This window comes from Lissotriton helveticus, chromosome 4_1 (genome assembly GCF_964261635.1).
Source record: "Lissotriton helveticus chromosome 4_1, aLisHel1.1, whole genome shotgun sequence".
Classification (NCBI taxonomy): Eukaryota; Metazoa; Chordata; class Amphibia; order Caudata; family Salamandridae; genus Lissotriton; species Lissotriton helveticus.
The window spans coordinates 1738807556-1738820965 of record NC_136063.1 but is presented as its reverse complement, the minus strand read 5'-3'; the positions used below and the strand labels follow the sequence as shown (position 1 = coordinate 1738820965).

The 13410-nt window shown below is 47.3% G+C and overlaps 1 protein-coding gene across 1 annotated transcript in view; it reads right to left on the bottom strand.

Moving 5' to 3' along the window:
* XKRX (XK related X-linked) overlaps positions 1 to 12690 on the bottom strand; it is a 165775-nt gene extending 153085 nt beyond the window's left edge. Inside the window, exon 1 of the mRNA XM_078688412.1 lies at positions 11278 to 12690. Coding sequence (XP_078544538.1) covers positions 11278 to 11612 — 335 coding nt within the window. The 5' untranslated portion in view covers positions 11613 to 12690. The remainder of the gene's footprint in view (positions 1 to 11277) is intronic.
* Between the last annotated feature and the right edge of the window lie 720 nt (positions 12691 to 13410).

Below are 13410 nucleotides of genomic sequence, written 5' to 3'. Positions count from 1 at the left end.
ATGAGCAACTGCACAAACACATTGAGCAATTCCAACTTCTCAATCAATTCCAATCGGACTTCCGGTCTGGCCACAGCACGGAAACGGCCATCACTCATATTGTGAACGATGCTCTCACTTTGCTGGGCCAGAACGAAGCTTGTCTTCTAATACTACTCGATCTCTCCTCTGCATTGAACCACCGACTATGATCCTCAAAGCATCCAACATCCAATATCACAGGTATGCGGATGACACCCAACTGTACATGAAAATATCTTCACCGGAAGATATCAAGTCACTCATGGAACCCTGCACAAAACCTTAAATTGGCTAACCTCCAACCACCTCAAACTAAATGCCCTAAAAATAGAATACCTACCTGTGGAAAGAAGACCGATCCCCTCTACATTTGCCTTCAAAAGGGAAGTGAAAGCTCTACTGATGAAAACTGTGCTGAGATAGATGCTTTTCTCCTTCTGTTGCCTATCTTGTTTAGTTGGTTTAAATACTACCTGGCATCTGTTAAGGCTCAGTGACACCCGCAAATATGTATTTTTATCCCAGATGTATATTGCTTTATGTTTCTACCACAACTATCTACCTATGTCTTCCACAACCCGTATGTAAAGCGTTCTGATACCCGCGTGGGTTATGTTTGAGCTATAGAAAACTTTAAATAAATAAAATGAATTGGTGAGTCAATGCTAATGTGAGGGGCAGAATGGGTGAATGGGTGTGTAAGTGGCTGTACGGTTGAGTGAGTGGGTGTGTAAGTGGTGGTATGGGGGTGATTTAGCTGTGTTAGTGGTTGCATGAGTGAATGGGTGCATGTGAGACCCTGAATGAGTTAATGAGTGGGTATGTGAGTGGTTGTGTGAATGGACGTATGAGAGGTTGTATGGGGGTGTGCGAGGGTGTGAGTGGTTCTGTGGATGGTGTCAGGGATGTCATTTGAGATGCCATCAGTGATGTCATTGACTATGTCATCAATGATGTAATATGTGAGGTTATAAGCAGTGCATTGCAGGGACGTAACTTATAATTGGCTCAACTATAACAACTGTTGAATTTCAATGTTTTTGTACAAGTAAAATCTGAGCCTAACTATAACGTCCCTGTAACCTTTGTTTTTTTCAATGAACTATGTATTTTTAATTTGTTTTATCATAACTGTAACCGGTCACCTGTGTGAGTGGGTGGGTGTGTGAGCGCCTGTGTGTGTTTGTGAGTGGGTATATTAATGCATGTGTGGGTCTGTGAGGGCCTGTGTGAGTCTGTGAGTGGGTGTGTGTGCCTGTGTATGTCTGTGGGTGTGCGAGTGGTGCTATGCATTTTGGGCATTTGCATACTTAAGGTATTTCGGGTAAAATCATCTGGGAACGCCCTAGAGGGCCTTTTGTTAGCTGTCCATCAATATGGGAAATGGCAGGAAGACCTTTGTATACTACTAAACGCAGGGGCTTAGCAGCATTATCCTGGATTTGGCAAGCTTTTTCAGAATCAAGTTCCTAGCCAAAACAGACCAGCTGTTTCCGCACTTTCAGCAGCGGCAACCCACGCCACAATCCACAAAATGGAGTTAAGAGAGAGATCCAACTTCGGGCGAAATGGCCCTGTGTGGATTCTGTGCTGTAGTGCGAACTCTATGGCAAGACCATGCCGTTCAATATGTACCACCACTCCATCTCCACACAGACCGAAAGAGTTGCACTCCTACTCCAGGTGCATTCTTGTATTTTATTTTGTTAAGTGCAAATCTGGCGATTCCTTTTTAGGTCGAGCCTGGAATTCGCATCCGAAGGATGCGTCCAGGTGGAGACTTATAGCTAGCTGACTCGGGGGAATGAAGGACAAGACACTGCCACGAGCTTCTCTTCGGCTGAATTACACTGCGTGCACGCGCACCCACATTCACGCATGCGCACATCACAGCCACATGCATACACAGCCACACGCATACACAGGCACCCCCCCGCCCCGCCCCCGCACCTACACACACACTAGCGCACCTACACGCACACACAGAGACCCCCCACACACACACCAGCGCACCTACACTCACGCACGCACGCACACATACAAAGACCCCCCACCCCCCGCCGCCGCCATCGCGCACACACACACACACACTGCATACACACACGCTCACACACAGGTGCCAAGCCCCACTTACCGCCTTACCGCCTTACTCTCCTGACTTCTGCTGCCATCCACTCTGTGGGCGCGGGCTTCTCGCAAAGTCGGAAGTCCCGCCCCACGACTGCCGTGAGCGTGCACACCCAAGACCGGAAGTTCGGGAGAGTGCGCGCTCACGGCTTGTGTTATTGTGTTTGAAACCGTTGACAGACGTCTCGCACCACCAGCCGGCCCGGCCCACCTTTACCAACATGGTAGCGACCTGATACGCTTCCTTCCGTTTACAGCCGTGATGTCACAACAAGCCTGTGGACGCCGTGACACGTGCGGAAGCGTAGTCACCATCAGAGAGACTGTTATAGTCAATGGCAGGCAAATCTATTGTATACCTTTGATTCTCTGCAACACGGACGAGAGGGAGCAGGCTATTCAGTCAATATGAAATGAACGTACAACCCAAATCCGGCAAAGTGGCGTGCTGCCTGACCTTCGCATGGTAGCTACTAAAGACGTGGCGCTAGCAAAGCCAGTGATGAAATCGACCAGAAAAGGAGCTGCGCATAAACATACAGGGATTAGCATGTTGCAATGCCGCTCCATACGACGCAGGTACCCGATGAAGATTCTGTGGTTGAACAACATTCCCAGACATTTGTACTGGAAAAGAAGCGTAGAAGAGTGACATTTCTTTCATAGGTTTGTCGACGCATTTTCCCTTATATTAGGTTCTACGAAATTAAAATGTGTATATATATATATATTTATATTGTTGTCGTTTATATCGGTTAAAATTGATTTTTAGCCACCTTTTTTCAAATGTGTAATTTCTAATTATCTTATTTTGTTGCTTTTTTAATATACACTACCGTTCCGTACTCGTTACACAGAAAATATTATGTATCAAAATGGCCGACTTCTTAAGAAGCAGCCCTGTACTCTTTGCTGGGCACCTTTTCACTGTATTTGCATTCAGCGGACTGTCTTTGGGCTGGACGTGTGAAAACGCACTTAGAGGGCGGAGTAAATTAATCCGGATAGGGATTGACTTCACGATATTAGCCGGTAGCCTGTGAGGTAAGCGTGGGGGAGTTGGTGATTTGCGAAAAAGGAACCCCTTGGGAGTCTTTGTGTACCGAGGATGTGGCATTGTTGTCCTATTCGGTTACTGTATAAATCCGATGTATCACCTTTTAGGGGTTTTTGACGGGAAGGAGCATATTGTATTACTGCACAGTGGCTCTGACGTCAACGGCGGTCATTAAAGGAGTTCTTAAAGAACTGCAAGTTACTGCAGGTTTCAGTGGCAGTTGTTTCAACCTATTGATCCAATCCATTGGCAAATATTTTTTGTGCTTTAGGTACTTAATTACCCACATAGAAAGATTGTATTCTAAAATAGCTTTTAGGCTTGCAGCACCCCCTGCAGAGGTCTGAGCACCGAGAAAATCTGGTTGTAATACTGGTGAGATAGCCCACGGGGTTCATGCGCTTGCTAGATTGAGCTCTAATCTCCTTTGATAGTTTGAAGGAGCCACAGCGATCCTCGTTACGTCTTTCAGTTTGTTTCCATTTCACCATCGATAATGTGCGGGTGTGGTAGCTTAGTGAGTCAGCGTGCCTGCTGCAGAGTGTTGGGGCCTTCCCCAAGCGTGCACAAATAACAGGCAAGGGTTACATATAAAACAGAAGAAATGGTAGCAAGGTAGGGCTTGGGCTAGGGAGGCATTCTTCTATAATATGTGTTCCCATTGTTCCACTATTTACTGAAGTAAAGCGTTATTGATATATTTTCAAATAGTTTTAAGCCACTTTTCCAGCCAAACACACACTTTTCGAAAATAGCCCTTTTGGCTATATTCTTCGAACATAAAACCACCACCTCAGAGGTGGCGGATTAAAAATCTGTTCTCACACTATAACTAAACAACTTCAGCCACCCTTAAATAGGAGGAAGTGGGAAAAGAACCGCACTTTCTTTTCACATTTTTCTCCTCTTTTCCTCAAAATCTCCGCATTTTAAGGCACAATTCTTACCACCTTTCATTCACTAGTAAGAACATAAGGAAACAAGCATTTGCAATGCAATAGGTCTCGCATTTACGAGAGTTTAAGCGATTGGCATTGTAAATGACAATGCTTTTTATTTATGTTTTAAATAAAATGAAACCAAAAATAAAAGGCATTGTCATTTGCAATGTCAATAGCTCACACTTGCGTAAATGCGAGACCTATTGCATTGCAAATGCTTGTTAAATAGTTTCATTACACGTCTCAGTCCACATCCATTTAATATATATATATTTACATACACATATATATACACACACGCACACTATACATGCATATATACACACATAGATATATACACACATACATATATAAAGACATATATTATACATCACCTGCTTCCAGATTTCAGAGCAGTAGTGACCTTATCCATTCATACATCTACACGCCTGAAAGTTAGCATGTGGGGTTAGAGGAGCCCCCCTTACATCTTCCTGTGCTTCGGAAGTGTCAAATGTAATGCCAAAGAAAATGCTAAAATGCAATTTACATAATCGCTCACCTAGAAATTACATGGAATTTGGCTACTGGTGGCCTCATACTTAACTTTCTTAATAGTGATGTGACATGTCTGAAAGCAGTGGTTGATTAACCTAAATTTAGGAAGCAAAATGTATTTTAAGGCCTGCTGCAGTTTTAAGGGCAATGCTACAAACCTATGGCTCGTTTGTTTTACACGTCCCAAGAACGGAATTCTAAAAACAAATAATGCATCTGTTCAGTGTTTCACCTGTGGCGGTAAAAAGGTGGACCATGGAACCAAATATTTATTGAAATGGACAGTGTACACCTGAACTGTGTCAGTGGCGTGCAGAGGGCCCCCCTCAGCACAGTACCCTGGCCTGAGAACTCCTGACTGAAGTCAGAGGTCCCCCCTCCCCCCACTACCCCGTTAAGTACCTTTGGATGGGGGGGGGGGCTTCAGGTTTCGTTACACCACTTAACTGTGTATGTAATTGACGGATACTAGGTAAAACAGAAAATAATTACATCAAGGCATTGCTAGGTCTACCTGCATCTGTGAATGAGCCAATTGCAAAATAACAAACTTTAACAAGCCCACAAAATGTTCATAAAAAAGGTATGTTTATCTGGTGTGAAAATGTGAGAACAGTTAGAATACTAGAGTACAGAATGTGATCGCCTATAGCGTTAAAAATAAACCAGTTATTAACACGGAGGCTAGCCATTAGGCCTGGGTTGATTTTTGTTTTCAAATTGCTGTTTAAAAAACATGTTTTGGTGCTCCCCGCCGCAGCTAACAAACAAGCATTTGCAATGCAATAAGTCTCACATTTGTTAAAGTTAGAGGTGTTGGCACAGAATTTTATTTTATTACTTTTGTTTTTTTATTTGCTGTGGAGTTATAATAATTGCATAGCACTATTGCCAATGGTATAAAAAAGCAAATATAAAAAACATTGTTATTTGAACGCCAACAGTTCTAACTTTAACAAATGCAAGACCTATTGCATTGAGCATGCAATCGGTCTCGCATTTGTTGGAGTTGGAGGTAATGGCATTATAAATGCCAATGTTTTTTACCTAGCCATCTTGCAGCGTGCATTACTGTATGTGGCCATGGGACTTCTTTTGGCCACATTCAGTACTGAACCCTACAAAGTTTGAGTTATTGGCATTATAAATGCCAATGTTTTTACCTAGACCAAGAACAAGGTAACCCTACTCAGTAAGAAACCAGGGTAGCTAAAGTACTTTCAAGAACAACGGTTCCTGTGGACTGATACTTTCATTTATAATACTTCGACTTTGCGTAATAGCAATGCAATGGGTTAAATTGTTGTCAGTAGGCCAAGGACTACCAATACCAACGGTTAAGTATGTCACAGTAGTTTTTGATATTGTAACACAGAGACACAAGTATATACAATTACAGAAAATGAAACACAATGGAAAACAATTGTGCGTAGTGCCCCTAGTGAAAACAAGAACCTTAAATTGTGGTACTAAATTGTGACAATATTCATACATGTTCCATTGTTCCCGAGAAAAGCTGACTCACGCAGCTTTGAATCCTTCGAGGTGGATCGTCCCACACCAAGAAGACACTTTGCTATTACGCAAAGTCTAAGTATCATAAATGAAAGTATCAGTCCACAGGAACCATTGTTCTTGAAAGTAATGTTTTACCTAGCCATGTTGCAGGGTGCAGTACCATATGTGGCCAAAAGATGTCCCAGGGGACCTTTTTTGGCCACATATGTTACTGCACCCTACAGAAGATATGATAAATCCACCCTACCCATAATGCATTGCATGCAAGACAATACCAAGAGTGCAATCAAATAGCTATGTCCATATAACACAATTAGCAGCTTTGAAATGTGACAAAATAATTATTATATTAATTCCGGATTAGGTTGTGTTATGTAGCAAGCTGATTAAGGGAAATGTATAGAATGTATCATATATATATCAGCTTGCTGGACGATTGATTCATTGAACATCTGACCTGAGCAGAGCGGTCACACTGCATTGCTCGCTTAGTGGGGCAATTTGCTTGATTTCCAAGCAGTTTTAAAATTCCTTCGTTTTCTATTTGTTTTTCTACTTTATTTCTCTTTCCCCTGTTTTTAACCGCCGCTCCTCATACCTGCATTATAATTGGTAAATCACCGCGTTTTGCAGGTCCTGGGTCCTTTTGTTTCTGCCTCTCGGCAGTTGTGCAGTTTGGCGGCCATATTAGGTGAGGGAAGGATGCCGGGCGTGTAGTACACGCTCTAGCGCCCAAGGACGCTCGACCTCCTCTTAAAGGAAGTCATGTTGACGCGCAGCGGGAACGCCGGATCATCGCCGGAGTCACGCCAGAGTCCAGCCTGTCTGCGCCCGTCAGCGTCCCGGAGGCGTGCGGAGCAGCGGGCGGGGCTCTATCACCGGGATCATTTTATCCTACTGTTACTAGGGTTACCTATACGTCGCTTGAGCTTTGGGCTTTGCGAAAAGTACCCTGTGGTTGCTATAAAGTCTTTCCGGGTCGATATAAGGGTAAGAGACGTTGCCCTGGCTGTGATTGGGTACCAGACTATGCCCCGGTCACTTTGCCAAGTAGGGAGTTGGACAGTGTGAAGCATCTCTGTCTGCTTCTAAATACTAGATCTGCACCCAGGCATGCGCAGGATATCTACGATCTGCTGGCCGCTGAAAAGCCGCTATGTCTGATGTTGATAGATGCCTGGTTTGAGGACTCGTCTAATCCCGATATAGCTATAGCAATTCCCCCCGATTATAATATCTTTAGACAAGATAGACTGGACGGGAGGGGCGGGGGTGTGGCACTTGTGGTGAATAAGCTTGCCACTTGCACCATCATTCCCATGGATACCATTTCAGGATCTGAAGCCCTTGCTTTTTCTATAGCTCTGTCGCCGCATCAATCCCTCAAAGGGCTTTTAGTTTATAGGCCCCCTGGACCGGCAGGCTCTTTCTTCGATGAGCTTCAGTCGGCCATCTCGGCGCTGGCTCTGAGAGCGGAGCATTGCATCCTGGCTGGGGATTTTAATTTCCATATGGATGAGGGTTTGGACCCTGATACGATCAAGCTGATGGAGATTACGGCTCCCCTAGGCCTGGCCCCTTACCTTTTTGGACCAACGCATGTAAAGGGTCATACCTTAGATCAGGTCTGCTCCACGTCCCCCATTGAGGTCATGTCACTTCTAACGGTGCTTTGGTCTGACCATAGCCTGGCGAAATTTCATGTACTAGGTACTAATAAGCCATCCAGTACCGCTCCTAGACAGCCGGGGCGAGCCCCCAGGGCCTTTCATCGGGTGACTCCAGCGATGCTGGTCCAGGCATCTCACGACCATCCCTGCCCTTTCTCGGGAGACCTGGAGAGGGATTTAGAGGCCCTGCAGGCGTGGCTTACGGATAGGCTGAACGATCTGGCCCCCGTGACGGCCCCCCGATCAACATCGAAACGGGTTTCTGCCCCCTGGTTCACTGAAGCACTGTCGGCTTCTCGTAGGCAGTGCAGGGTGGCTGAAAGGGCTTGGCGCTCTCAGTACGATCCAGCGGCCAGGCTTATCTATAGGACCACGGTTAAGGCCTATCATCGGGACATTCTCCTGGAGAAAAAAAGGTTACTTTGCAAGAAGGATAGAGGCTGCCTCTAATTCCTGCAAGGAGATCTTTACAATTGTCAGGGAATTCACAGCCGCGCAAATTAATTCAACTCATGCCGCTCCATCTGACTCGTGGGTCTCGGCACTCGCTAATTTGTTTACCACCAAGATCAAACTGATTCAGGATTCTTTTCCTCTGAGGGTAATTGAAGTTCCTCGGAGCTTCGAAGACGGGTCAGGTCCGTGGCCCCTTTCGGGCTCAGTTTTGGCGGATTTTCCATCTATTTCAATTCCTTCGTCGCTGGCACTTATGGCTAATCTTAAGTCTGGGTCGCCTCTTGACCCATGCCCGGCCAAATTCCTTGCGAAAATGGCCGATGCTATAAACCCGCTGGCGAATCCGCTCTTGAATCTCTCCTTGAGTCGGGGGGTGGTCCCGCAGGCATGGAAACAGGCGATGGTCATTCCCCTTCTTAAGAAGCCTGGTCTTGACCCGGAGGCCCTGGCCAACTATAGGCCAATCTCTCTCCTCCCGACGCTGGCTAAGATCCTGGAGAACCTTGTTCATATTGTGCTCTCCAATTTCCTGGAATCTCATAATCTGCTGCACTCCACTCAATCTGGCTTCCGCCCCAATTTAAGCACCGAGACGGCGCTTTTGGAGGTGTCTCAGGCCATTAAAGAGGCGCGGGATTCGGGAGGCAAAGCCATGCTCGTAATGCTGGACTTGTCTGCGGCCTTTGATACCGTCCCCCATGAGGGTCTTCTCATCAGACTCCATGAGATCGGTCTGAGGGGGACGGTGCGGAGCTGGTTTAGATCATTTCTGGCTGGCCGCCGACAAACGGTCTGGGCCCCACCCAGCTCCGCCGTGATGCCGCCTTTGGGAGTCGGAGTTCCGCAGGGTTCTGTGTTGAGCCCGACGCTCTTTAACATCTTTATGACCCCTCTCGCGGCCTTGGTGGAGTCTTATGGGGCCCAGATCGTATCCTATGCCGACGACACCCAGCTCCTCTTTACGTGCAGGAAAGGAGAAGAGTTTTATGGAGAGAGTATCCGTGAGTGCCTTGGGGCTGTTTTCATATGGTTCCAGCTGAACAGCCTCAAATGCAACTCAGATAAATCTGAGGTACTCTTCTTCGGCTGACCTCAAGATCCAGACTGGCAGGAATGGTGGCCAGTTAATATGTTTCCTCCAGCACACTCGTCACAGTTAGCTAAGAATCTGGGAATGAAGATGGATAATGGCCTGGCGTTAAGATCTCAGATCCTTGGTCTTACGGGAACTTGTTTTGGCCTGCTCAGGATGCTGCGCAAGTTTCTTCCTTTGTTATCAGTAGACCATAGGAAGTTGACGGTGCAGGCCTTAATTAGCTCAAGATTGGACTATTCCAACGTCCTGTATCTTGGCCTGCCGGACTATCTTCTGCAACGTCTCGAGGTGGTCCAGAACTCGGCCGCGCGGGCCATTTTTGGCCTATGTAGGCGTGCCAGAGTTTCGGGACTCCTGCAGTCGCTCCATTGGCTGCCTATCCGGAAACGGATAGTGTTCAAGGCCTTGACCCTGGCCCATAAGGCTCTCCATGCTTCGGGGGCAAAATATCTCCAAAGGAGGCTTGCCTTTTACCATCCGACCAGATCTCTGAGGTCTGAATCTATGTTCCTTGCGGTGGTCCCTCGAGTAAAAAGGGCCCGCATTGGGGGCCGCTCTTTCGGGCTGTTGGCACCCCAGATGTGGAAAACGCTGCCTTTGGCACTCCGCAGCACCTCTAACTTGCTGATTTTTAGGAAGGGCCTTAAAACCTGGCTTTTTGCCCAGTAGTTCGTTTCTGTTTCTGTTTCACTTTGCTCCATTGTGTTGTGTTACTCTGTGATTGGTTTTAATAAAAGCGCCGGGACACTCTATGGAGTAGCCGTGCGCTATAAAAGACAAAAAATAACATAACATAACATAACATATAAATGTGAGATGTGCTAGTGAATAAAGTAACCACTGTCAGCCTTGCCTATGACCAAGTGTGTGTCCTGCCTGGAGACCTTTAAGATAATAGCACCAAAGGCTGTAATTAAAATCTAGGGAGTAACAGCACTTGTACCAGGGGATGTCTTTATGGGAGGTCCCAAGAAGAAACAAAGCAGAACTAAGGAAGGACTACTAAACCTATTGACCAATAAAAAGCCACGATGTACAAATGACAGGAGAAAATTAAAAAGATGAATGGAAAGTGGGCGGACCTTTATGCTCATATCCTCAATACAGCATGTCTCGAAGTGACAGCCCAAGTGTTGCCTAGGCGAGACCTAAAAAGGGGGCTGGAGGGACGGGGACGGTTGGCAGCAATAGGTCGAGAGTTAACCCCAGAATATGGCACTGTAGGTAGGTACCCCAAAGACAAAACTACTCAAAGAGACTGACTTCAACATCACATGATCAAGTTATAGGTTATATAAATTGTCAAAGTTATTGAAATTACGTTGTCCGGCCTGCGAGTAGGTCATTTGCTTCTTACAGTGTAACTAAACTAAGACCATTTGAACTCCAACAAGGAACATCTTTCATCTTTTCTCGAAAAGTGCAAGTTTGGGGGGTCTGGCTGAGTGGCCAGAGCGCGTGGTTTAACAAAAGTAGCTTACTGAAAGAAACAATCGGTTTGTTTATACTTCCGGGTAATGAATGTTGCTGAGTTAGTAAAGAGGCGAGATAGAAAGTGGAACGATAAAGAAAGTGGGCAGGAATGAACTGGCTGTTGGAGCTGTTAGTTGGGTGCTTTGTTAACATTGCTTCTTTAAATTATGAATAAATGACTCCACGTCGTCTGGTTTGTACAGACGCCAAATTATGCAATCTCGAGTATGTATCCTCCGATAATCGTTCTCGCAGCGTTGCATTTATAAATGAAAAAGCAAAACTACGGCGACCAGAATGCAAAGAAACTCAGATCTGCGTGAGCTATTCGCACCTGCGCCAGGAGGGGGCCTCAGTGAGTGCAATCTTCTCTCGCCTTACCTGATGAGCGGCCCCAGCTGCAGGAGGTGCATGAGCAGCACCAGCGGCCTGTCCCGCCCCAGGTCCCGGTGGATGAAGGTGAGCGTCAGCTGGACCATGACCGACGGCACCAGCATGAAGAGCAGAGTCAGCCCCATCCAGAAGGAGTCCTCGGAGCGGCTGTAGTCGGCGGCCAGCACGCAGGAGGTCACGAACTCCCCGCAGAAGAGCACGGTGGCGATGAGGATGCTGAAGGGAGGCCTCGCGCTGGAGCTGGGCAAATGGCACACTCCATTGCCCACCGTGGGTGGAGGCTTTTCGGACTCCCCAGCGGGGCTATGGCTTACGCCGTCCATTCTCGGGCTCCGCGGCCCTCCAGGGATCCACTCCTCCACACCTTGACGAGCAGCAACTTGCAAAACGCCTCCCGAGAGTTACCAAAAAAGGCACCACTTTCTGCGCTCCGGGTACTGCATGCAGTCCTATGGGGAGACAGCGCCTCTCTCCTTCCCTTCCAAACTCAACTAGGCGCCTTCCCTGCGACCATGGCTGATCCCCCTGGCTTCCATTATTCCACAATCCACGATGAGCTTTAAGTTCCACTGCATCTCAGAACTGGGCTTGTTGAAAAGACTTTCCAGCGTGTACAAGTGAGCAACCAGGCTGCTCACTTCCTCATAAATGATTCCATTCATTCCGCCGAGGTTGTAACGAGCTGTTCATTTTATATGCAGCCAGGTGAGTTGAAACCCGTCTCCAGATGCGTTTCCAAATACCATGAAAATAAACTCTCTGCTGCGCCTTTGCTGCTTTCGGCGCCAGGCAGGCAGCGGGCCAAGCAGGCAGATATGGCTTTCCACTGCTGACAGACAACGCCCGTGGCCTCAGCGGGGATGACAACAAATCACGAGGGAGCCATGCAAGCCCTAAAAGGCACAGCGTGGGAAGGTGAATGCATGGGACGGTTCCGTGCAATCACAGCTGATCTCGCAGACTGGCATTCCTTTGGGACTGAACTCCGGATCCTCCCATCTGCTTGTCTCCCACCTCGTCCCCCCTCGGTTGGAGCGGCACAAAGAAGCGGCTCCCTCCCCTGGGTAGACGCACAGGAGGGCGTGGGCTGTGAGCCGGGTCAGCCTCGGACAGGCGCTGCTGGGAGCGTGGGCTGAGCCTGGCCTGCGGCCAAGCACCGAAACTTTTCAGCGTTGGTGGTGAAGACGTAGCACATCCTCCTCCTGACACTGCCACGCACCGGGGAGGCCGTGGCGGGCCAGTGACCGCATCGACTCCCCCTCCCCAAGAGAGCTCGCCCCTCGAGCTGCGTCTTATCTCTGGGGCCCCTCTGCTGACTCGGTCCCTGGCCCCTGCCCAGACCCCAGCGCTCGCGCCCTGTAGTGCCTGATATGTTGAAGCAGGTGTGTCTGTCTGGACTGTGCCAGCGCCGCGCTGGGTCCTAGCGCACGCATGCTTTCAGCGCTGTATGCCCAGGAACGGAGGGCAAACCCCTTAATATTCCGGCCCCGACAGCTCTTTGTTGAGGGAATTTACATTTGAATTTGGAAAATAATGTATTCTGCATGAATATGTAAACACCTTGGAAGCAACATGCGGCCATCCTTAAAAGACTCCGGCGTCGCTTGGTTTGTTTTTGTTTGGCTAGGCTGTCCGTGTCACTATCTATTTAAAACCTGTTCGCACGATAGCGTATCTCTCATCTGTTCACATGGCCGAGACCGTGATTTACCCTATCAAATCTCATAAAACGGCGTCTTTAAAAATATTAGTATCATAATGCTGAATGTAAACAAAGTACGTCACGTTAAGTAATGTATTTACTTAGGTGTTATGCGAGTTTCCAAAAAATGAACAGGTGTACGAATTATTCAGCCATCATCAAACATGTAATTTCGAAAGTCTAATATTTGCCATTTGTGATTTGAAAAGTCAAGACGCACATGTTGAAGGTACACATAATAATTCCTCCCACCCCCTACAGATAGTGTTGTCTTCTCCTCTGCGTCCTCTCAGGTGTAGTACCCCTGAGTGTTTGACTGCCACAGAAGAGATACTTGTAGCAATACATACACGCCACAAAAGCCGACGGCATCCACCTTGCGGGATAGAGCAGCGGCGCGTGTGCTAATTGAAAAAATA